Below are 26052 nucleotides of genomic sequence, written 5' to 3'. Positions count from 1 at the left end.
GAGTTACAGCCATTGATACACTGGACAAAGAAAGTGACAAAACCAATTGCAATGCCTTGAGGAAAAGTTATTTTTATTAAAAGTCATATACAAAAGGAATATCTGACGTTAGGTTGCTATAAAACGTAGATATGTACATTATATATACATAATAACATGGGGACAAGGACCTTGAGTCCTGAATACAGTAAGTAGGGACGTTGGGGTGCAAGGACTGAAGCCTTACTGTGTTTGTGAGTTCTTGAGTCCAAGTGTATCTTGATCAAATTCAGTGAATGGCTGCAACCACGTTTATCCATTGTATCCGTAGTTTTAGGTTAATATATGCAAACATAGCTACTGCAGTTAAGTCACATGGGGAAAAAATGTAAGGGTGCAGGTGATAATTGGACCAAACACCAGCGTACAAAAGGCACCCCAGTAATTTGGATGCATAGTGGGGACATTTGAAATGTGAAGACATTTTACATTTAAGTCATTTAGCAGACGCTCTTATCCAGAGCGACTTACAGTTAGTGAGTGCATACATTATTTTTATTTTTTCATACTGGCCCCCCGTGGGAATCAAACCCACAACCCTGGCGTTGCAAACACCATGCTCTACCAACTGAGCTACATCCCTGCCGGCCATTCCCTCCCCTACCCTGGATGTCGCTGGGCCAATTGTGCGCCGCACCATGGGTCTCCCGGTCGCGGCCGGCTACGACAGAGCCTGGATTCGAACCAGGATCTCTAGTGGCACAGCTAGCACTGCGCCACCCGGGAGATAACACCCAGAAGGGTATATGGAGATACCCAATATATGTAAGTGTAATAACCCCGTGAGATAACACCCAGAAGGGATTTTATCAGTGTGTTTGTTAGTGTGGTGTTCCTGGTTCTCACTTTGTCCCCACTGTGCATCAAAGTAACTCTACAGCCATGGAAAAGATGGGATATTTGTTTATACAGCTATACATAGGAGCTATCAAGAACAAAATCATAAAGTGAAGACATTTTGGAGAGCTAGTTTTTGGGAGTTTCTGTCTACCTACTGCAACAAAAATCAGAACAATTTCAATCAGATCATTTGTAAAATAATTGTTGGCAATGGAGTTTCTGTGATTGTACTGTTTTGACTTTTCTTTGACTACTCACAACTATTCCTCCCCAGCCAACACCTCCCTGTATTTGCTCCTTTAGCACAACACATTCATCAGACGTTGTCATGACACTGTGGGGTCATCCTACCCTCTCGTTTCCAAGACGATAGAGACAGGAAGTGTCAGAAATGATTGGCATCACACAACACCATATCTGAACCAACATAGAGCTAGAAATAGAAGAAAGGAACACCACCCAGCACGTCCTGATAAGACACAGCAACACAGTGCACCACAAGGGCTGGGTTCATTATATCTATATTGGAGTATAAAAATATTTCCTATCTGAAACCCATAATTATATTCTATAATACACATAATTGATGCCAAGTGAAGGTTTCTCACCAGGCATATCAACAATGCTTTTACCGTTCTAAGCATTTTAAGGTTTGTAGTTATTTTTTGGCAAATGGATTCTGCAATCAAGACTGAGAATCATCCACTAGTGCAATTAGACCGTGATTGAAAGGGAAAGTATTTGACAGTAGTCTAGAGGCTCTATAATCTCTTGCATATGAGTTACTCATAATTTATACATATCAAGGAACAAGCAACACGATGTGGTATTCACTGCTTTCTTCGTCTAATAAATGTTCCTTTAGTTATATAAGGTACCTCCTAGATCATATCTACCTCCTGCTCAACTGAAGAAGGTGAACTCCCCCTGTGTAGGGCTAAAATGCTGTCCATATATATTCTCACAGGATAGAATGTTGTAAAGGAACAAATCAGAGCTTCTCCATTTGCCCGTTTCCTTCGCATGACTGTCTTGATCCAATAGGATGTCTGAAACAAAAACGTTATAATACAAAATAAAGGGGTACCGGTAAATTATAGATTTGACACATTGAGTTCAAAGTCCTTATAATGTAGAAGAACAACATTGTCCCCGTTGGTTCAACATAATTTCAGAGCTAAAATAAATACAGTTTCAACACTTCACCAAGAGAAATAAAACGGAATAAATAAATTCATCTCACTAAGACTTCTAACCCCTTTTCCACCACATAAAGCTTCAGCAAACCTGTCAACATGAATAAAAAATAACAGGAGCCAATTTTCTGTGTGCTTTGTTTCCCTTTCAACCAACCAGCATTGACACACCATACACAATCACTAGCAGGTACTAAGTCAGTCAGGGTTGCGCTGTATGATGGGTTGTGGTTTATGAGGACCCTAAAATGGGTGTGGCAGGTGATCCTGACTACGGCTCCTCTGACTCTGGCTGTAACTCAAAGCGTCCCTGTATGTAAGCGCCAGCGCCGGTCGCTCGTACATTTCGCTTAGAGCCTCAAACTTGTCCCCCCAGTGGGACAGCCGGTCGTAGCTGAAGGCTGCTCCCTCCTCTTCCTCTGCTTTGTCGTGGGAGATAGCAGAACCCAGCGAGCTGAGGCTACCAACCGGGGACCCGGCGCCCTCGATGCTCCAGACGTGATAGCTGTCCGGCTGGAACGCCTGACTGTCGTTGTCGGCCTCCCAGATGATGCGCGCCACGTAGCTCTTGAAGTCCATGGGGCAGTGGCCCACGGAGCTAGCATGAGCATCATTACTATCATTAGTATAGCTTGCATTGCTAGCATGGTGTGTGGTGGTGGCGGTTGGGGGATGTGGAGGTAGGGGGCCCCCGAGCTGCAGGCTGAGCCAGCAGGGTGCACCTCCTCCTGGGAGCCCTGGGAGGACTTGATGAGGGGGGCGGTGGTGCAGGATGAGGACTGGGACAGGCTGGAACACAGGGGCCTCTTCAGCTCAGTGATGTCATAGGCATTCTGGAGGTGAAATGGCATCAAATTAAAAACATAAGTATGAAAAATAAGTAAATTATTTCCATCTAGTGGTCAATTTAGAAATTGATCTCAATGACTAGCGACGTAGGTAATTCCACTGTGCTGCAATGTCTGACCTGTGTGTGTGTGTGTGTGTGTACCTGGTCCTGCTCTCCTCCTCCCTCCTCGTTGTAGTTGAGGATGTTCTCTCTGATGTCCTCCCAGCTCTGGTGTTCTGCGGGGATGTGGTACACACCCCTCTTCTGGAACTTACTACGACTGCCCTTCTGGTTCCACACGGTCACAGCTACCAGCACAGCTACCGGGCACAGAGAAAGGCAACAGTTTAGTCATTATAGTGGATGGAACAGAATGAGAGATAACACTACTGTACTCCACAAGCATTTGAGTGTGGATGGGAAAGAGATTAAGCAAAACTTTTTTGTGCATCATCCTTCACTTTCACCTCTTGTCTTCCGTTGGCCAGCCACTGTCCCTCAGGCAATCCTACACTCTCTTTCCCCCTCTCCCTTCACACCTCTCTCCATTTCCCCTCCTCACTCTCCCTGCAAGTCTAACCATCATATATCACAGATGTTTAGACATTCACCACTGTAGCTACTTCACTCTTTTTCCTCATCTCACTTGACATTTCTAGTTTCAGCACTCAGATCGTTATGTTCGTCTTCCCTTTACAGCCCCCTCTCCTTCCCTGGCATGGGGCTATGATCTCTCTGCGTCGGGTATCAGGGCCGTCAGCGTTGACAGAGGGGCCCTCGGGGGCACTGCCAGTCTGACATCACACAGCCGTACCCGTCAGAGGCTCATACAGACCTCGCTACCCGTCACGTGTCACTGTCACCGTCACTGAACGGCCCTCTTCTAGTCTATTTCCCCTGCTCTTCCTTCTACATCCATCTAACTACACATCTATCTATATAGTTTTATCAATGCTGCTAATGGACAGCATTATAATGGCTACTCTATTGATCTCTTTAGGCACACTCAATGTTACGTAAAAACAGCTCACTATATATGAAGGGTAAAAGGTCATGTGAAAAGAGGGTTTTAGTCGGCCATATTTACCGAAGAAGACGAGCAGACACATGCTGATGACCAGGATGGAGCCCGGGCTGAGGGCGGCCATGCGGTGGGCTTTCATCTGGCCCACCTCACACCGCTGACCTCTGAACCCCTCGGGGCAACGGCACTGCCAGCTGTCGGGGGTCAGGGCGTGGCAGGTGCCCCTGTTACGGCAGGCCGAGGGTCCACAGGGGGAGGGCACACAGCGGTGGTGGCCTGATGTCTCGTCTGTCACCGTCACCTGGCCACCTGGACACCTGAGAGAGGACGGAGAACAGGGTCGTTCTTTTAACTATGTCTGTGTGTCCTTAGCATGTGTAAGATTGTGTGGTGTGTGAGAGAGGGTTTGTATGTGTTTAAATGTGTGTGTGTAGCCAGCCTCACACACCTGCACTGGTGTTTCCTCCACAGGTCCACACAGTAGAGGGGGCTGCGGCAGGGCTTAGCACTGCATGCGTCTGAGTGACAGCCTGAGGTCACCCCCCTCCGCTCCAACACTGTGCTGAACTCTGTACTCTGACCATCCAGAGGGAGGGAGTGGCCGTTCAGCCTCACATCCCGCAGGCAGCCTGTGAGAGAAAGAGGGCGAGAGACTTAATGACTGACAAATACTAATAGGATAAAATTCTTATATATAATTGGAGATAATCAGAGATGATTGTTTTCTGTGATTGCTATTTCTAAAAAATTTATTTGCCTTGGTAAAGTAAAAAAAGGGAAAGATTGAGTACAAAAATATGGAAAGAAATAATGACAGAAAGAAGATCAGTCACTCCTTGACATAGACCTGTGGCATTTTGACCCAGCCAAAGCAGAACACACACTGAGAGCTAGAGGGCAGACACACCCAGGGAGAGACAAGGAGAGAGGAGATCATTACAGTGGAGAGGACGGGAGGAGAAGAGACAGGATGAGTTGAAATGATGAGAAGAGAGGATGAAATGAGAGAGGAAAACAGGAGAATAGATTGAGACAAAGAGGAGACAGAGGGGAAAGAAGAGAGAACCAGTAAAGAAAACATGGAAAGGACAGAAGAGGAGACAGTCTTACCCTGGAAGTCAGCATATTGTCCTGGGGTGGGTTCATTCCCCAGCAGCACACTGGAGGGGTGCACCACAATCTCCCGCCTGTTCCCCAGCCAGGCCCTGGCCTCCCGCGAGCCACCGCCCTGCTCCAGGCGCAGCGTGAAGAGGTTGTCATGACGATGCAAGCTGGCGAGGACCCACTGGCCCCCGTCGACCCGCTGGCTGGCCAGGCGGAGGGAATGGGCACCGTCGCCCAGGTTGGCACGCACCAACAGGTGGCCATCTATGATCTGAGAGAGTGGAGAGAAGACATTTTTTAAATGCTGCCACTTTTTACTTTCCAATTGACAAAATTGTATCTTGTGAGTGATGTTCCACCAGGGCACTGACCTCCAGGATGATGTACTCGTTGGCATCGCGGGACGTCATGGAGAGCAGGGTGCCAGAGGAGGAGCGTGTGCGGAGCAGGAGCTGGATGTGTGTACGACGGGGGCTACCTCCCCCCCTCAGCTGGTAGCGTAGCACACTGTCCCTGTCGAAGGACCACTCTGGTAGAGCTACAGAGGAGAGAGGGAATATGGTTAATACTCTCTCACACACACATTCACACACCAAAATATTGCTGTGAAGAAGAACCAGTCCACCAACAAAGTCACTTACCTTTGTCACACTTGTGCCCGCTGTACCCGGGGTGGCAGTCACAGCTGAAGGAGCCCCACTCGCCCAGGCAGGTCCCGTGGACGCCACAGGAGGGTCCGCCCGCTGTCACACACACCCCGTCTGTCAAGCCACAGCCTGGGGAACTATCCAAGCTCTCCCCCGGAATTCCCAGGTCATACACCTACAGAGAGAGATGTAGTGTATACGATATAGGTTAAATATCAGCTTAGAGAAACATAAAAGAGAGCCCTCAGAGTCAGTTATCAACATTTCTGTTACAAAGGGGCTTTATGTCAACAGTCTGAGCCCAAATGGATGCCGTTGCTGCCCTGCGATCCTCTCCTTTCACACCTCATGTCAAATAGGGCTTTATATGGTCAACTTCCTGAGCCAAAATGGCTACTACTGTTGCTGTATATAGTCAACTGTCTGATCCAAAATGTTTATCACTCATGCTGTCCTGTTGTGCTCCTCTCTCCTAATTATTAATGTCAAACAGGACTGTATATGGTCAACTGTCAGCCGTCTGAGCCAAAATGGCCACCACTCCAGTCTCATGTTCCCTCCCTTTCATATTTCCCAGCAGGGACGCAAAACCACACAAGCTAATCTGCTTTCAGGAATAGTTTATGGAGGAGATGTTCTTTTAATTTATTTCTTATTTGGACTTTGAAATAGTTTTTTTGGCTGTGCTCAAACGACCGTCTGTCCAACTCTCTCCCCCGGCACTCTCAGCCAGTGCCAACAGAAGACACACACAAAGAGATTGACAAAAACAGCACACACACACACACACACACACACACACGTAGCAGGGAGAAGTCACAAAAAGACTGAGAGAAGCTAACACTCTCCCAAAAGGAAGACACATACACCTCTTAAATCACTGTAGGAGAAACCCACTCACATAAACAAATGAATATTGACAACCCCATAGAGTAAACAGACTAAAAGAAAGCATCTCTTCTTCCCAGGTATATTAATATAGCTGCCAGTCTCCGTCTCCTCTGAGCCCTGTTCATAAACCTGTCACTATCAGTCTGATCGGATAGACAGCTCTGTCAATCTTTGATGGGGAGCATGAAAACACTGTGACAGTGAGGAAAAGAGGATAGAACTACTAGAGAAGTGGGAAATAAAAGATGGTGGAGGAAGAGGAAGGAGGTGTGACTTTAATGCAGACGGAGAGAACGAAAGAACGAAAAGAGAGGGAGAGAACGAAAGAACGAAAGAAAGAGAAAGCAAGGGAGGGGGAAAGAGAGAGGTTAGGGTAGAGAGGTTACCTTGCTATCGACCACCAGGTTCCTGAGGCAGCCAGTGAAAGCTTTGTAGCGTCTGTGAGTGGAGGTCTCCTTCACCCCACCCAGCTGGAGAGGCTGGTTCACATTCAGGAACCTGGGAGATGGGGAGGAGAGGGAGAGAGATAAGAGTCAGTAACCAGGTTTCCATCCTTGTTATGCAAGCAAAGTACATGTCGGATCCAAAATGTCATGACAGGCCTGATGGAAACAGAAACATTTTTGGTAAACTTTCCAAACGTCGACAAAACTAAAAAGGTGGGATCTTTTTGTGTAGGTAAAATGAATTATGCGAGAAATGTTGATGAAAATGCTTTTATGCACAAATATTGATATAATAACCATTATATCGAAGTAAACTTGGAGTCACGCGATGACATGTAGTGTGGTCCTTCCACTACGAATCGTCGGGAAAGCATGCAGTTTATTAGGCTACAGATGACATAAATTATGGCAAACTTCACAGGTTGGTGAAAGTGCAAGGTGATGAGGTTGATGCTCCTTTCCAATAAATATTGAGGGTCTTATTTCTGGTGACATGATAATCGATGCTTGGCTGCCGTTTGACAAATCAAAATAATCTTGCTCTTTTGTCCATAATAATAATCTCATAATGTAGGCTATATGTGAGCTCTAGCCAACAGCGCGCAGATAGCGCTGTTGGCTAAAGTGCATGTACCAATACCAGAGTGGGCACATTCGCTATATAACTCAACATTATTTTGTGAGAAAACCATCAGTAGAGTTGAAAATGCCATGGAAACCCATTTAACTTGTATTTTTTTATTCAGTACATGGGAATTTGACCGCAAAAGGTATTTTTATGTGCACTACGTCATCACGCACAGCCTTTATCTGCCACAGGTCAATTTGATGGAAACATCTCTGGTGGGAAAATGCACATTGTTTTTATGCGGATTTTAGAATATTCACATGAAAATCTGTCGCCAGTTGGATGGAAACCTAGCTAGTGTTAGCTTGTGCATAACATGGGTGGTCAGTAGTGGTCTTCAGTGGTCTGTAGTAGTCTAGTAGTCTACAGTTGTCTGCTCTTACCTCTGGTTGCCAGGGGTCTCTCCAGAAGCCTTGCAGCCAGACTGATCTGTCTCCAGCACCTCCACCACTAGACCCTCCACCTCGTTCACCACTGCCCCCGAACACTGGTCTAGGATCAGCTGAACTGCCTGGATTAGACACATCATTTAGCACACACCGTCACATTCACAGTCAGGTCCTAGGTCAGTTCATAATGTAAGCATCCCCATGAGGATTCCCCCTTAGGCTATTCCCCAATCCCCAACCCTTCCCTCCTCCAACCCCTCTGGGAATATGTCTGGACCTTTCCGTCACTGATGATGTCCAGGCGGTGCCATCGGCGGTCCGTGACGGTGGATCTCGCTGGGAGCTGGAGCGTCAGTGTTCCCGATCCATGGCTGATGCTGAGGGTCGGAACGCCATTCCTCAATTCTGGAAGAGAGACAGGAAACAGGGATGTGGAGAGATAATCACTTTAGAAGCTTTAGATCACATAACAGTGGAAATATATTTCTGACTCTCCATCAATCAATCTAGTAATTTTCACAAACACATTCTTGGAAACAAGCCAATCTAGCCACCAAGCGCTTGAAACTGGCTTACTCACCAATATACAGAGTTACATTGATGAGTAAGCTGCCTTAATGTTGCATTCACAGTATGCATGTCAAAGTGTGTATGACTACATGGTGTGTGACCTGACCAACCTCTGTGTTCTACGCTGCTACTCTGTTGAGCAGCACCAGTGAAAAATGCTTCACTGCAATCAATTCAGCAGCCATGTTCGATTTGCTATCCCCAGAACGGGGAACTTGGAGCGGGCTCGATAACTACATAAATTAATGTGACAGGACTACCAAACAGATTATGTAAGGCCTTTCTAAAGGCCAAACTGGACTAATCTTTTAAGGACATATAGGACCTCTGGGATGTGACATTAGGATTAGGTGGGACATGACTTGACATAAAAGACACATGGCTTATAGGGACCTGAATATGACGCAGGCTTATGAGGATATGAGTATGCCACCTCCACTAGAGGTTTGATCAAGAGCGCTGGTTGCCAGATCATCACCATATTGCTTACCTATCCATTTCCAGACACATTGAAAGTAGGAAGTAGGAGTGAGTGGGATGGACTATGGTGTGGTTGTTTCTGTTCAGGCCTACATGTAGGTTGGCTGTTCTTACCCAGAGCGATGTAGTCCTCCTGCTCTCCGGCCTGGGCGGGGCCTAGAGGGCCGTTGTAGAGCAGCAGCCCATTGGCTGACTCGGTTATGAACTCCATTGAGATGTGGCTCTGAAAGCAAGGCCTGATGGGAGGGAACCAGGCGTAACCCTGGCCGCGGAAGGTGTGCTTGGTCTGCTGGCACTCAGGCCCGTCAAACATGGGTGGACACTTGCACCTGAACGGCAGGGGAAAAACATTGTGAACGTGTTATTTCTAACAGCTGATGCTAACTAGTGAGAGCTCTTGGCTCCAACTGTCTTTGGCCGTCATACCTGTATCCCAGCTCGCTGTCCTGACAGGTGCCTCCGTTGAGGCAGGGGTTGTGGGGGTAGGAGGAGCAAGCCTGGTGCAGGCTCTCTCTGGCCCTGCAGCCGCAGCGTGCCTCAGAGGAGGCGGAGACAGACACCAGGGAGGTGTTCCCAGAGCTGAGGGCGGTGGGGGTGAGGCTGAAGGTGACGTCACTGCTGCAGCCGCCCGACTGACTGCAGTCTGTGTAGGGACACTCGTCTACGCCCACCTGGGAGATAGACACACCCAGTGCTGCTTCCAACTGAGAGAGGAAGGGGGAGAGAAACTGCCTGTCAGTGAAATCAAAGTGGTTTGAAACAGTCTTCACATCATCTTCATATAAGTCTTTCTTGGTCTTAATTTAGAGCCAGGTGATGTCTCTGGCTGAATTCGTTCTGACTCAATCTGACTCCAATGACTTAAAAGCAACTCGCCAGTTCCATCCGATCTCAACAGGCAGCAGTAAAACTGTCAGCGACACACACCCAGTGTATAAACAACTGCTTCTGGGCAGCACAACACTCAGTAAAAAACAGTTTAGGATTTATGGACTAGTGAATACTTTATAAAGACTCAGACATTCTCTCCTGTCCTCCCTCTTTTTCTCTCCATCCATCTCTCTCTCTCTCCCTTTCTGTTCCCCCAGCACAAGCTTGGGTCACCAGCTGCTATCTCATGCCTTAAATGGATATGAAATATTTACACACACTCGAGTAGTGTGCCGCTGTGCGTGTGTGATTAAGTGTGTGTGAGAGTTTAAATGTGTGTGTGTGAGTGTTGAAATATGTATGTTGTTGAGCATGGTGTCAGTGTGTGTGTGTTTAAGCGTGTGTGAGATTTTAAATATGGGTTTCTTTTTTGTAGTGCATCACTGTGTGTGGGATAGTGTGAATGTTTGTAACGTTGTCTAGTGTGAAGCTTTATGCGTATTCAAAGTATTATATGAGAGACCTAGTGTGTATCCCATCTTCACCTTAGCTTTATGCACCATCACATTGCCGTGGAGTTTCTCGGCCTTGTAGTACGGCGAGCCGTGGGCGGCGAACCACACGTTGACCTCGCGCTCACCCTGGCGGTTGCCATTGGCGACAGAGAAGATGTGGACGTTGTCCCGGTCGGTCTGGAGAAGCTCAGAGAGGAGACGACCCAGGCGGGAGAAAGGACTCTCCTGACCCGGTGCACTGCTGAAGAACTGTTCCACTGTGATGTCTGCACAACAGGATGGTGGGATTGAATGGTTAGTATGCTTAGTATACTCAGTTCATCATATTGTAGTTCAACACGCTACAAAGTGGAATGCCCCTTGCAAAACACTCCCCTGCCCAATGTTCTACAGGTAATGATAGTACAGATCAGTCGGATGTTTGTAAATGCTCAGCTGGTGCCTGGGGGTGATATGAACCACGACCTTAGGGACCTATTAGATACAATAGAGCCTGCCACACAGCACTCTGGCATGCATGTCATCACACGTGACACGGTTACCATGGAAACATCATGACAGCATTAGCTCCTTATGGGCTGTGGTCAGTGACCACGAAAAGAGTGAAAAGTGAGAATATTGGCTGATACACTAGGGTGCAAAACACTCACTGGACAGGCGCAAAGAGCCAGCATTCTGGACCGCCTCCTCGTCCAGCTCCATGACGACGACCTCTGCAGTGGAGGTCACATCGGGCCAGGTCTTGTCTGAGACACGCACCTCCAGGCTGTAGGAACCCACTGGCACAGGGACTCCCTCTCTGATAATCAACTGGCCTGAGTTGTGGTTCAGACTGAACATCCCGCTGAGAGAGGGAGGAGGGAGGAGGAGATGGAGGAGATAGAGGGAGAGAGAAATGGAAGAAGATCGTGAGAAAAGGGGGTGTAGTGGGAATAGAAGTAAAAGAGAGGGGGGGAGAACAGAGAGTAAGAGAGATCAGCAGTAGCCCCCCCAGTGTTCATCCATGCAGGACTATCCCTGGCCTCCCTCCGTGCTCACCATCTCACATTAAAACGCTGAACTGTCCAGGGAGACAGCCACATGCATTATAGATGGCTTCACTATCAGTATCAATGCAACCCCCTCTACCCTATCCCACTACCTCTCCTCCACTCTACCAACACCCGTCCCTCCTCCCTCCTAGCCCCCTGTGCACTCTATCAAAAACCTATTCCCCCTGAACCTGTTCCCACAGCCCCTGTAGGTTCATTCTACCTCTCTCTCTCTACTCCCCATAGACACATTCTCACTACACTAACCCCACCAGCCCTACCTAAGGCCCCATGTTAATGCTGCAGAACTTTCTATCCTATCCTGCTCCTAAAGTCTACTTCTCACGTCTCAAACTTCTCTTCCTCACATGTCTTTGTTCACTCTGCTACAGTGACTCTTCTCCTTCCCAGCTATCTACTCATATCTTCTCTCCCCTTCCATCTCTCATCCCATTTACTTGGCCCCTGTCCACTCTGGTCCTTATCACTGGCTCAGATCATGACAAGGGAATGATGATGGTTCTGCTGTGACTATCTCCATCTACCTCACTCTCGCCTCATCTCTCAAGTTAGAGGTCAATGCCAAGGAGTTCATCTGATGTCTTTCAAAATGGCTTCCGTCTCTACCGAAAATGGGGAAGGGGAACAAAGCATTTCTAAGAATAGGGATTGCCCATGTGGACAAAGAAAGTAGCACTACAGTATGTAAGCTCAGCTCGGTAGAGCCTTTGTACAACTGGAGCAACATACAAATGTTTACAGATACAACTACCTTTACCACATGGCTGCGCTATTGTTTTAGCATCACCTTGTTTGATGGCACACCAAGGTAAGTACCTTCACACACTGGCCCACGTTCAAAAGAGGTTTGAAAAGGTGCCCTGGCTCTCTCTTACGGAACAGTAAAAGCTGGTTATGCATGGCCCCTGACCTTCAGAAGTCAGGCCAAACGAGGTAATTATCTGAGCCATAAGAAAATCAAACTGGCTGGCCCAATTGAAGAGGTGCTGAGCTGTGGGGAGATGTGTGTTACATCATCCCTCCCCGGGACACCATGTTAATGTAATACATTAATGAATCCCTGTTTACAGAGCTAGCCGGGGCAAACATGCAACACAGCACTTTGGAGACAGAAAACAAATAGGCTTCAAATCATCATCTACGGGGATGGCTGGTAGGTATAATGAGATGATCCATATAGTTTGGTCCTTCGAGATGCATTGGGATCTGCTGACCGGGGATTCAACATGGTAATGCCTCTTTCTTGCTCTCTTTCTCTCTCTCTCTGTCGTTCCTTGTCATTTTTTCATTTGCTTACTAGCTCTCCCCATACAGGTGTCTCATTAGAGGGAGAGGTGCTAGCAGCGTAATCAGCTTCTTTTCAGTGCACACCAAACATTGCACACCCATCAAACAAAATCAGAGTGCCGTGCCTCGCTTCACTGGGAATTTTCAATACAAATCTTTATTATGTATTAATAATGGTGCTCCTGACAAGTCATATCTCCCTTTGTCTTTCGCTTTCCCTCTCTCTCTTCCAATCTATTTCTACTTTCTCTGTTTCTCTTTCTTTCCCTCTCAAACTGTCTGTCTGTCTTTGTCATTTGCTAACTTTTTCTCTCTCTTACACGGCCTGTTTCTCCTTCCCCTTACATTTCTTTCTCTCCTTTAACTTCTCTCTCTCTCTCTCTCTCTCTCTCTCTCTCTCTCTCTCTCTCTCTCTCTCTCTCTCTCTCTCTCTCTCTCTCTCTCTCTCTCTCTCTCTCTCTCTCTCTCTCTCTCTCTCTCTCTCTCTCTCTCTCTCTCTCTCTCTCTCTCTCTCTCTCTCTCTCTCTCTCTCTCTCTCTCTCTCTCTCTCTCTCTCTCTCTCTCTCTCTCTCTCTCTCTCTTTCAATCCCACACTTTCTTCCCCTCTTTTTGTACACTCTTTTGTCTTATAGTCTTTTCCTCTCTCTTAAGTGGCCGGGCTTCATTCCAACTTTAGTGAGGAGATCAAAGTACCTGGGTGGTTTGCCTTTGAATCTGTAAACCTTTTCGCTCCAGTCGTCAAGGTCAGGGGATTGAACCTGTCCAAGCACTGTTGTGGGGAGAACACCTACGGGGGAAAACTCAGAATTAGGTGCGGGAAGACAGACCTTCCCTGTGGTACACCTAAAGCTCTCAGAATGAGAGAAAGAAAGAAAGAGAGAAGAGGAGGAGGAGGAGGAGGAGGGAGAACAGGAGGAGGAGGGAAGATAAGTCGGAGAGCGTCGCCTCGTTGGCACATATGGACACGGTTTTGAAAACACAGCAAGGGAAGTGCACACATTAGCATGCTAGCTCCCGTTTTCCCTCCAAAAAGCTAAATGGAGTGCTGTAATCCCTTTAGGCATGAAATAAAATAAAAAATGTAATGGCTCCTGTTTATATGCCTATCAAACCTGGGACTTAAGCTTAAGTAAATTGTTTTCTTCATGGCATGTTTGGAGATACATGATTAATTCTTATTAGAGGGTTAATGTACTTTCATCTAGAAAAACCCCTACAGAGAATCTACTAAAAATACATTACAGAAAACCTCTGTTTTTCCAGCAGTTACAGCAAGCTGACAGATGGCATGAAATACTAAATAAGTGATGTGGGACTTCAAGAGGCCGTAAGCATTCAACTGTGACAAGTAGTGTCGTAACAACATCAGCAGAACACTGGAGAAACATACCCTGGTAGCTGTACACGAAGAAGTCTGTGTGGCCCGGAGAGTGGGGGTGGTCATTCCTGTCGCCGATGACAACCGTCAATGTGCTGGTTGAGCTCATTGGAGGAGAGCCGCTGTCAATCATGAGAACGGGAAGGCGGTACTCCTTCTGGCGTTCACGGTCAAAGGTTCGCAGGGTAGTCAGTGCAGCGCTACCGTTGCGCAGGTCGGTCAGGTTGAAGTTGGTAGCATCGGAGGTTAACATCAGGAGACGGATGGAAAACGGTCCACCATTGGGTGAGGAGTCGCGGTCGGCTGCGTGGAGAAGCAGGGATGTGTCGTTCATTCTCACCGCCTGGGGGGCAGCCATGTTTTCCCACACAATGGGCTTATAGGGCACCTCAAACTCTGGCCCGTTGTCATTGATGTCCAGTACGGTAACCATGACGATGGCGGTGCCGGTGAGTGGCGGGTTGCCTGTGTCGGTGGCCAGGACCATGAGTCTGTGCTGGGACACCTTCTCCCGGTCCAGAGAGTCAGCCACTACCACCCAGCCTGACTGGTCCACCAGGAACTGCCCATAGGGGTCAGACTCTTTGGCGATGCTGTAGGAGAAGCGGCCATTTAGTCCTGAGTCCAGATCGGCAGCGGTGACTTGAGCCACAATGGTGCCAACAGACACGTCCTCAGACATGGCAGGAGCCTCATAGAACTGTGGGAAGAAGACGGGTGCGTGGTCGTTGGAATCCTCCACCTGAACCAGGCAGTATGCCAGGCTGAAGAAGTCTGCGTCTTCCGCCTTCACAGTCAAGTTGAACGTTCTCTCGTGGGGCTTTTCAAAGTCCATCTTCTTCTTCAGCCGCACCACACCACGCCGGTTCGCCTTGTCTGTCTCCACAAAGAACTTCCTGTCCTCGTCGCCCCCAACAATGCTGAAAGTGACCACTGCGTTCTCACCCTGGTCGCCATCGCTGGCGGAAACCGCCAGAACCTCGCTGTTCACCTCTAGGTCCTCCGCCACCTATTAATAGTGTTAAGAAATTACATGAATATATTGATAACAAAATACTCATCAAACATATTACAGAGCAACAATGTTGGGGTGAACAGGTGTGTTTTGAGCAGGTGGACAAACCTGGGCAGTGTAGACCCTCTGGGTGAAGACTGGTGGGTGGTCATTCACATCTGACACCATGATAGTAGCCGTTCCAGTCCCGGACAAGCCCCCACCATCCCTGGCCTCAACCACAACCAGATAGCGGTCCTCCACCTCACGATCCAGAGACCGTAGAACTGTACTGATGGTTCCAGTTGAAGGGTTGATGGAGAACAGATTGAGGTTGATCTCATTGCGAACGTTTTGTACGATGCGATAGGTCAGTATGGCATTCTTGCCGGCCTTGGGGTCATCTAAATCCATGGCCCTCATCTCCATCACGGAGGTGTCGGCGGGAGAGTTCTCAGGCACGTGGCCAACAAAGCAGCCTAAAGCATCCAGCGCCGGGCATGGGAAAACTGGTGCGTTGTCATTGATGTCACGGACTTCCAAAAGGACGTCAGCGAAGCCAGTGAGTCCCGCCCCTCCCTCATCGGTGGCCAGGACCAGGAAACGCCAGGCCGGGCGCTCCTCACGGTCCAGACGGCGTTGGGCGTAGATGTGGCCCGTACGCTCATCGATGGTGAACTCACTGCCGGCTCCCTGGCCGTGGAGGGAGTAGCGCAGGGCGCTCTGGTCTGCCTCCTGGTCTGGGTCGGTGGCTGAGACCTACAAACAGGAAACCCAAACAAAACTATCATTAGCACATTAGCTCTGTGGATTAGTATTAGACAGCAGGGCCGGACAGAATCTGTGCGAAAAAATAAATAAATAAAATATTAATATATTATTTGATTGAACCATTTCTGTTGATTTACGGATATTCTGCCTCTGCAGATTCCATCTGGCCCCAAAAATAGGACATGAAAAGAGCATTGATTGCAGTAGCCAATATACAGTCCGTTGCCTCTCAACAAAAAGTAAGACTGTTTTCCTTGTGTTTTCCTCTATAGATAATTAACCTGCCTTCATGTTATCTCTGTGTGAAGGACAAGCTCAGACACTTCCCCCTACATCTATCACCAGAACGCACAATGCAATTAAAAGTTAATATGCCAGCAAAAGAAGAAATACACTTTCCTTCTTCCTCTCTTCTCCTCTCAGCGGAGGGTTTGTTTACAAAATGCCTTTGAAGTTTTATTTTTTCTCTCCATTTCCTGACAATGCAATGAGAAGACAATATGGAGACACGGCGCGGCGTATGACAGCCAAGGCCAGGTAAATACTCATTTCAAATAGGATTTTCTCTCTTTTTTCTATCGGCAGGATTGTATTCATATACAGAGCGAAGGAACTTCAGGGAGGGGATGGCTGCCTGCCACACGCTGGAAACTATTAAGTGCATTAGAGGGGAACCGAGGGCACATCAAATCAATTCCACCTCCAGGAAAGCAGCATTGGGTTGAATACTGTGACACATGCCTCTCTCTCTAGGATTACTTCCATGCCCTCTAGAATCTTACTTATTTTTAATCTGATTTACCTTGGCGACATGCACATACAGTATTACTGGGAATTACTGGGAATAGGTGTGACGAAACTAGGCTGGATATTCAATGAAAGCCTAAGAAAAGCAGGAGGCACCACAACTATTTATCGTGGGTAAACTGTGGGTGCTCATGTTGAGTAGTATTAGGTATCAACACTTTAGGATAGGAGTATAACATTGGAGCCTATTTGATTTCACACAATGTCCACATGTGCGATGAGTTACTGTATATATTATGTTACTTGAGAGGTGAAGCTAAAGGCACATTCCGGTCAATGGGTGGACAATGTCATTGCATTCACTTCCATTCTATTTTTTATTTGTATACTGCACATATAAAACAGAATTTCCTCACAGCAAGTTTAGCTTGATCAAAAAAGGCTTTCAAATATCAGCTGTCATACTCTGCTTATGTCGCTGTTACAAAGGTCCGATGTATGTATGGCCTCTGACCTCCAGCATACTGTAAAGACAGGTAGCTCTGTGAGTTCATGAAACAACCTAATGGTGTAATGCACTGTTTATGTGGCAGTTATAAGAGCAGGGATCAGCAACTAAATTCAGTCGCGGGCCGATTTCTTTCTTGAGCGGATGGTCAGGGGCCGGTGCATAATTACAAATAATTTGTAGACTGAAAATTGACCGCAAGAAGCCCAAACAGATATATTTGACTAAAACGTAATAATTTCAAACCTTTGCTTACATTTGTATGCAGGTGTCTCTCTATTATGCGTGGGAATACTTTGGAACAGAGTTCCAAAATAGAAATCACTTGGAGCTGATTTCCTGGTTACATTTTTGCTCAGATAACTTGGGCGGCCAAATAAAAACCACCGCGGCCAAATTCGGCCCACGAGCCGCCAGTTGGGGAACCCTGGCCTATAGTATGTATGACATCTGACCTCCAGCACGAAGATGGGCAGCTCAATCAGCTCCTCTGTGACAGCGGCGTGGTACTCTGTCTGGCCGAAGACCGGCGCCTCGTCGTTGCGGTTCACCACCTGGACCACCACTAGGCTCTCGTTCTCCCATTTCCCATCGGAGGCCACCAGTCTCAGCTCGTAGCGCTGCTCCATCTCGTAGTCTAAATGCTGGGCCACGAAGATGGTGCCCACCTCTGGCTCCACGTCAAAGGTGCCCATGGTGTTGCCAGAGGTGATCTGGTAGCGGAGTTTGGCATTGGCACCTGGACAAGGGGATATGGCTGTTTCAAGGTTGCTTTTATTGGTTAGACAAGGTAGAACTAGTAGTCCATCTTAGATGAGGAGAAAGGAGGACATAGTTACAGACAGTATGATTGTGGTATGTGTGTGCTCACTCTCACACACAAGCCTACAGGCTGACAATCTGCACACGCACAAAACACGCGCACAAAAACAAAACCTACTTCACACTTCCAACAGCCCTCAACACAAAATAACACCCCCCACAATACCCTCTCTGAGTCACACAGTGCCATCCGGCTATCAAATATTTCGGATGAAAACATCCGATTCTCTCACAGTGGGCCTCATTAGACAGCATACCTCATCTTTCTCCCAGGCAGTACCCGTTCTCCTCCCTCCCTGGCCCCTCATGTCCTCAGTGTGTTCAGTTGAAAATACACATGTGCACACAACGAATGTACATACATATTTGTGAATACTTGCACGCATGCATGCACACATCTCCTTTCTAATTTCCTCTCTTTCTTTTATCTCACTCATCCCTCTTTTACTCCCCTATTCTCTCCTCTCCTCTCCTCACATCTTCACTCTCTCATTCCTCCTCTCTAACCTCATCCACTCTGCCACTGTCAACCCTAATCAGATACCCCATCAGAAGCGGAGAGGAGAGGGCTAGGTCCGGATGGCGTTTCCCGGTCTGGGAAATGGGAATAATGAGATGGGATCAAAGGAGTCTGAATCCTGACTGCTGGTGTCTGTCATGTTAGAGTGCTGGGTGCTCCATCGTGGAGCTCCACAGTGGGACCTTCATACTAGCCCTTATGAAGCTCTGTAAGAGCTGAATAAGGACGTGGTTGAGGTTCTACAGTAGTTAGGAGTCTGATGAGTAGAGATGTATGAAAAGGACTGTCAAGAAGGCAGGATGACTTACAGTAAACATGACACATTCCATTCCATAAACAATCTCCATTTCATATTGTACTTCTTGTTCTTGCACCAGCCTCCCACCCCCACATATGCACATAAACACAAATGGTCTCTCTCTCTCTCTCTCTCTCTCTCTCTCTCTCTCTCTCTCTCTCTCTCTCTCTCTCTCTCTCTCTCTCTCTCTCTCTCTCTCTCTCTCTCTCTCTCTCTCTCTCTCTCTCTCTCTCTCTCTCTCTCTCTCTCACAGACACACACTCACTGTCTGGCTCGGGCCCTGTTTACCGGCAGGGAGGAGATTTTAGGAGACAAACACCATCTGTGTGAGACGTGTTGGGCCTTCATTACAACGTGTCATGCTCCTATCGGGAGTGTGTGTGTGTGGAGGGGGCTTAAGTGCGCTGGCCGTCAAAGCTTCTGAGCACAATCTGCCGTGACACTCGCCAAGAGTGTGTGTGTGTGTTGAGTGAGTAAGTTTGTGAGTGTGTGTTGGGTGGCGGGGAGTAGCTCCTGTACTTTTGCCTCCGGCCGCCTCCCTAATGATCGGTCTGGCCATATGGTTTCATCCTTAGCAAAGCAGGAGCTCCACTGAAGGCCCCAAAATTCAGATTAAGGTCACTAGCATATCCCCCCTCCCACTCCATCCACTCCATGCATTGGACCAAATCCCCTACCCCAATCTGTTTACCATTAAGCTAGACAACCTATAACTGTTACCTGACAAACCTTCAGCTCAACTTAACTCCAATGTCAACCTCAGCAAAAAAATGTGATCTTGTTAAAGCCCATCCAAAAGTTCTTCATTAGGCACATTTTCCACTTGAGGATAGAAACCCGATCCTAAAAGGGATGTCTGTCTGCAACAAAAGACGCTCAAACTAATCAGCTTTGGGGGTAGCGTTTAACAGGGGGCAATGAAAATTCCCCTCTATTCCCCACGGATCTGTTCCCTAATTATTTCAATTCCCCAAGTTCCACTGGGAGTGTAATGGGAAAATATTGGGATTTCATGGAAAAGGCCCCTTGATGTGCTTTGAAATTAAATACACAAGGGATTGGAATTAGGAGGGTGTACATGGGCATCAGACTCAAAAGTAAGGATATTCTCATATGATACAGATGTCTCCATGTGTTTGTCTACTTGACTCTCTCTGTTGTGGAGTAGCATCAACCGTATGGTGGAACAGTGGTGGCTGGTATAGAGGGGTAGCAGAGAACTCAATGGAAGTACCTCAGATGAAGATTGTAATGGGAGAGTTATGAGATGTGAATTGCCTTGTCACACCACTAGCACAATAAAGGTGTATTGTTTCATTGATATTTGATGTGTTCAGGACTGTGTGAGACATTATTGTAATGGTCCATGGTTTGTGGATGTTGACAGGTGGTGAGAGGCTCTGAGCGCAGGTGACCATATAAACTGGAGGTCAGATTGACTAATCCTGTTATGGAAGCACACACGCATGCACACCTGGACCAACGACAGTGTGTGTGTGTGTTGTTGTGTGTGTGTATGTGTGATGATGTGATGAGAGGGTGGATGGACATCAGGGCTGGCAGGCAGGCAAGCTCCACTGGTCAATGAACACTGAGATGATTTCTCCTGAACTGTTTCACTAAGCTGTGTGTGTGTATCACAGGCCTGTGGAGCGTGACAGTCAACCACTGATCTATGGGAACACTGTCACCTCCAGCACCAACATGGGACACTGAACTGACTCACTCAACACTATGACTGACCCCGGAAAATGGGACAATAGCACAAGAAAGGATAACAGAGGGGAGGAAAAGGAAAGAGAGAATAATGAGGTAGAGAGAATAATGAGGTAGAGAGAGAGAAGAGAGAAAAGCAGAGGAATGAGAAAGACAAAGACATGTAAAGACGAGAGATGAGCCAGGAGTGCTGAAAGAGAGGGAGGGAAAGGAGAGACACAAAATGAGCAGATCTGAAATATGAGAAATGAGACGAGAGGATCTGAGATGAGACACCACGAGACTAGACAACACAGGCAGACATCAACCCTGCTTACACCAGCACAAGCATAGCCAGGAGTGGCTGAGCTCAAACCTCCCCTCAAGACCTGCCTGCTCAGCAAGACTAGCGCTTAGCCAGGGATCGTGTCATGTTTTACAGCTAATCTCCCTGCTAATACAGATCATCTCCCTGCTCGGACACCTGCGTGGGGGGCCAGGGGGAGACAAAATGGCCACCACGGCAGTTTATTCCACTAACTCCTGTCTCTCTGTTGAGAGAGACGTTTTTCCTAATTACCATTGTTGAGACTGCGAATTCGGGTAAAGTCTACAGAGCGGTGGTGGGATGAGCCGGAGCATTTGGGAGGGAATTATAGCTGTTGTTTGCGGTTAGTTTGCTATCTTAGCACATCTTAATTCTGCTTCAGTGTCTTTTTGGACTGTATGCTTTTACAAATCCGTCAAGGGATCTAGCTAGGGGTGTCTGAAGAGGGATAAATAGCAGAGCCAAGACAATTGCTAATTCAACTGAACATTGGAAAGGAAAAACAAAAACAAACCCTAAATCCAAAATGGTGGCCCCAATTCTTGTCTTAGTCATTTTCTAACTCTTTAAATGTAACGTAGCAGCCCATTAAATCAGATGTCATTTCAAAACCTGCGTTGGCATCATGGAAGGTGACATTTCCACCAAAACAACGATCGACATCTACTCCCACAAAGGATTTACCGTTGTCATTAAGAGAGCACACTGTTTTTCTTATTTATTAATTTTCAGAGGAGGAGAGACGAGGGACAAACAAAAACAAAGAGACAAACATCAAATGACTACCTCTGGGGGCCGCATCCATACCTCCCACATTCACCACAGAGATGTGCTAACAAGCTCTGACAGAAAATAAGAGGAATAGAGAGAGAGTGACAGAGTGGGAGTCAGAGACGAAGAGAGAAAGACAGAGAGTATTCTTTACCTAAATATACCTCCTATACTTTTCTTAATCTCTGTGGAGCCTGTCAAAGCTTCAACAGAAAATTCAACTTGATATTGACAGGAATTCATAAGCACAGAGGGAAGTGACAGGGGGAGAGTGAGTGATTCCATTACAGTCGAGAGACAGAGTTGAACAGACAAGTAGGAAAAGCTACACCAGGATAAACACACACTGTACCACTAGAGCCCAAGTCCTCTATGAGTATCAAGCACTTCAACAAAGACGTTAAGACTCCTGGACTCAGTGGACTGGCATTGCGCTTACATTCAATTCTCAATTGTTATGTCTGGCTGTCTTTGGACTTGTTTCTGCCAAAGCCTTTGTAAAGATGAAAGATAATCTTCCATGGGAGTAAACACTAGAATTATAAACAGTGCTGTCCAAATAATTGAATAACTATGTCCCAGGAAACTAGCACCAGTAACTTTACTTATCAACTTATCATTGTGAGCGCTATTTTTTCAACAACAAAAAAGTCTAAACCAAGGTTGACTGATTGACCCCTACCCACCCTGAGACCCCTCCCAATGTGCCTCACCTTCATCTTCATCATTGGCTGTCACGGTGATGAGGACGAAGCCCACCTCCTTGTCCTCCTCCACGCTCACCTCGTACACCGATTGGGCGAAAGCTGGAGCGTTGTCGTTGACGTCCGTCACAAGGATCCGTACGTAGGCCGTGTCTGTGTGAACCAATGAGAGGGATCTTTACTCAGGACTAACAACCAATCCAGATTGTAGCAGGGACCTAGAGAGCAACACTAATGTATAGTACTCTGACATCAAATTACATTGGCTTGGTCTATGTGGACCAAAGACATTAAAAAGAGAGTACATTACTCTAAGTATTACACCTGGCAAGAGAAAACAGAAGCATTAACCATCTAACCTCACAGAACACAGCAGTGTAACACCAACAGGGGCAAAAGGGAGAATAATGTGCTATAGCTAGTCATTGCCGTATCAACTCTAGAGGGACCTTGATGGCTTGAACAAACAGTGTGTTGGTGGGATGAGTGTAGCATCACTGTTCTTTTGCTGTACCTCTGTGTGTGGGTCATTATTAACCCAAAACCCAGATTAGCCATTAGCTTGTTCCATTAGCGCATCGCTAACGACGTCTTAATGAATGAAGTTCATCTGGATGCTCTAATAACAGGTACAGAGCCAGCTGGTGTGTGTGTGTGTGTGTGTTTGTGTTTCTGTGTGTGTTCCTGTTACTGCCTGGTTAGAAAACGACTGATGTGTTATTGACTGGTTAGGTAATGGGGGGTTAATGGAGGATAGGGTTGGTAAGGGGACAGAGCTACCTATTATGAGAGAGTATGATACTCAGAGTTTCCCTGTCTGGATAGGTGTGCCTGTGTGTGGACTGCAAACGTGTGTATGCAGAGGAGTATAGGTATGTGAGATACCCACCAGTGTTGGGCTGGCCCTGCTGTCCAGGCCTGGCTGACTCTGAGCTGTCCTGAGACTGGACCTCTATGAGGTAGGAACCTTTCTGCTCACGGTCAAACGAGGCCCGGGTGTGTATGACCCCAGTGTAGGAGTTAATACTGAAGTACTGAGAGTCTCCACTCTCGTCCTTCAAGATCACATAGTTTATCTGTAGACAAAGGGGGAAAGATCAAAATGTTAATGCAATATTAGGATAAAATTACATACAATATTGTGTATCTTGATAAGAAAATCAAGTGATTATGGCAAATGTAGTCATTCGCAATAGAGTCCGCAGGGGTCCTCACCATTCCATGGAGGCCTGAGTCAAGGTCCGTAGCAGAAACCTGGGCCACCGATGTTCCGATCTCTGCCCCCTCTGGAATGGTAGCCTCATAGGTGGAGGACAGGAAGAAGGGAACGTTGTCGTTTACATCTGGAGAGGGGAGAGAGGCCAGAGGTAAGGGCTAGGGAGGTGATACAGGCTTTCTATTAAGCGCATGCTAACATAGGTCCTACCACTCCTATTGTTTTGCCCTCAACAATGCTAATGCTAAGTACACAAACCCAAATCTTAAGTCACTGACTCTCCAGGTTTTAAGACTACTCCCTTGGTATCCATAAGATGAGGAACATTTGTGATTTCCTTAAACGCCCCCCAAAATACAATTATCGACAAAGTCAGACAAGAATAGCCTCTTTTCTTTACTCTATTAGAGCTAGATATGTGTGTTCCCGTCTCCTTCCCTGGCGTATGTGGTATGAGTCATCGCTAAACAAGCAGCCATTTTAACCGCTAGTGTTTTCTGTCGCTAGCTGATTACACCTTCCTCCAACAGGCTTCTAGGGACTACATCTTCCCTGTCATTACCTTTCAATCTCCTCTCTTCCGCCTCTCTGCCTCCCTCCTTCATTAGCTGAGCTGGAGCTTCAAGTATTTATGTTGTGTTGGAAAGCCCTTCACTGTTGCCTACTGCTCAAGCCTGCCTGCTGTCTTCTCTCTATCTGTCTCTTCTGTCTCTCTTTTCCTCACAAAACTCAGTTCCTTCCAGCACTGCCATGACCCAAGATAAAAAGGTTTGTATGGCCAAGGTACTGTACATATAATAAATGCCATTTAGCAGATAATATATGCCATTTAGCAGACACTTTTATCCAAAACAACTTACAGTCATGAGTGCATACATTTTACATATGGATAGCCCCAGGGATCAAACCCACAACCCTGGCGGTGCAAGTGCCATGCTCTACCAACTGAGCTACAGAGGACCAAGGTCATTTCCGTAAGTTGCATGCCTCATAGTCACATCGGAGTAAATGTATCCACCATTCACGCCAGTATACATACTTTCTAAATCTAAGAGTGTACAGTATAAATCTAAGAGTGTACTTAAAATGCCTCCTACCTGTAACATTGACGTAGACAGTAGTAAAAGAGGCCAGTGGAACAGCAGCTACATTCTGCACTCTGACCCTAAGTGTGAAGAAGCGCGTGGTCTCATAGTCCAGAGGTTCAGCCACCAGTATGGATGCAGAGCCATCAGCCCTGTTGGGTTTGATGTAGAAGCGGACAGGCATGTTGGTCTCCGGGACCTGACCCTCCTCAAGGTTATAGGTCACTCTGGGGTCACCCAGCGGAGAGGTGGCCTTGATAGTCTGAAGGAGAGGAAGCAGGATATGACATCATTATTGATAGGATAGTGAGGTGGATATATATGCAAGTGTATATGCATGTCTGAACAGAGTGTGTTCTTTTGTCTGTGCACGTTCATTTGAGTGCCAGTGTGTGTGCATGAAGTACAAGACAGAAAACTAGGTGGAACCTGCTTGGGCATGCTGTAATGTCCCATAGATTTTTTTTTATCTTGGAGGGGAATTACTGAAAAAGAGCCAATGACTAACAAAAGGGGCTGGCTTTGGCCAAAGCTTGCTAAAGGTAATTAGCATTATTAGTGAGTGGGCCTATCTAAATCAGCACAAACGTCTCCCTACTGCTGACTCCACTTCAGGAATACATTGGACACACTCCAAGCTTAATCCATCAAAGTTCCTATTGAACTGATATTGACAGTTTATGGAGACACTTTCCACTGGAAAATCAGCTCCAGACTATCTGGTTCTAAATGGAGGCTGCACGGTTTTCACAACACTCCCACTCTATCTTTTCCAGGAACCGTGGCAGAGAAAACCAAAGTGACAGGAAATGATACGGGGAAGTATATCGCTGCAGCGCATACCTGGGTACAGAGGGAGCCCATCAATGGGATTTCACAGACATGGTGTCAAGCTTATTGATGTCCCCCCTCCCTTCCTGTTTATACCAGTATGGAGGTCAGGTGTGACAAGGTTTTTCTTTCCCTCTCTGTATGAAACATATGGGGCGGTTGCATGGACGTCATCCTACACTCACAGGAACAAGAGGCAGGATTCTCATTGTTCTGAGGACTCCATTATGGGTCACAGCTGCACGCTGTCTGGCACCAAATAATGTGTTACTTCAAGGGTTCCGCAAAACAAACTCCATAAATGTGAGCATTTATTACATCGATGACATTATGGAGTAAGCACACCATTTCAAGCATAGTATGTTTAAGTGTGTTCAAGAATTCATAGTTCTAGCTCTTGTCCAAACATGTCAAAATAATGGTCCAAACCATCTATGGACATGTTTGGACTGCACTTTTCTAATGGCTTGCCTTGAGTGTGAATGTGAGAGGAGAGAGGCAACCTCTTTAACCAAGGGCAAGGATACTAGTGAACCCTGAGAACAATTGAAGAGGGGTGTTATTCGGAATCTGCTGT

The 26052-nt window shown here is 46.9% G+C and overlaps 1 protein-coding gene across 1 annotated transcript in view; it reads right to left on the bottom strand.

Moving 5' to 3' along the window:
- Window positions 1–826: 826 nt before the first annotated feature.
- si:dkey-22o22.2 (neural-cadherin) overlaps window positions 827–26052 on the bottom strand; it is a 54802-nt gene continuing 29576 nt past the window's right edge. Inside the window, exons 13-34 of the mRNA XM_045205113.1 lie at window positions 24657–24906; window positions 23559–23686; window positions 23233–23419; window positions 22353–22496; window positions 17661–17944; window positions 15309–15938; window positions 14198–15194; window positions 13501–13594; window positions 11119–11312; window positions 10499–10734; window positions 9510–9787; window positions 9198–9412; window positions 8311–8438; window positions 8028–8155; window positions 6957–7068; window positions 5674–5854; window positions 5404–5570; window positions 5039–5303; window positions 4377–4557; window positions 3992–4245; window positions 3067–3224; window positions 827–2908 (exon numbers count right to left, since the gene is read on the bottom strand). Of these exons, the coding sequence (XP_045061048.1) occupies window positions 2426–2908; window positions 3067–3224; window positions 3992–4245; window positions 4377–4557; window positions 5039–5303; window positions 5404–5570; window positions 5674–5854; window positions 6957–7068; window positions 8028–8155; window positions 8311–8438; window positions 9198–9412; window positions 9510–9787; window positions 10499–10734; window positions 11119–11312; window positions 13501–13594; window positions 14198–15194; window positions 15309–15938; window positions 17661–17944; window positions 22353–22496; window positions 23233–23419; window positions 23559–23686; window positions 24657–24906 (5694 nt within the window). The 3' untranslated portion in view covers window positions 827–2425. The remainder of the gene's footprint in view (window positions 2909–3066; window positions 3225–3991; window positions 4246–4376; window positions 4558–5038; window positions 5304–5403; window positions 5571–5673; window positions 5855–6956; window positions 7069–8027; window positions 8156–8310; window positions 8439–9197; window positions 9413–9509; window positions 9788–10498; window positions 10735–11118; window positions 11313–13500; window positions 13595–14197; window positions 15195–15308; window positions 15939–17660; window positions 17945–22352; window positions 22497–23232; window positions 23420–23558; window positions 23687–24656; window positions 24907–26052) is intronic.

The sequence above is a fragment of the Coregonus clupeaformis genome, chromosome 19 (genome assembly GCF_020615455.1).
Source record: "Coregonus clupeaformis isolate EN_2021a chromosome 19, ASM2061545v1, whole genome shotgun sequence".
NCBI classification, from domain to species: domain Eukaryota; kingdom Metazoa; phylum Chordata; class Actinopteri; order Salmoniformes; family Salmonidae; genus Coregonus; species Coregonus clupeaformis.
Note: the sequence above shows the minus strand (reverse complement) of the source record. Positions and strands in the feature narration are given on the sequence as shown.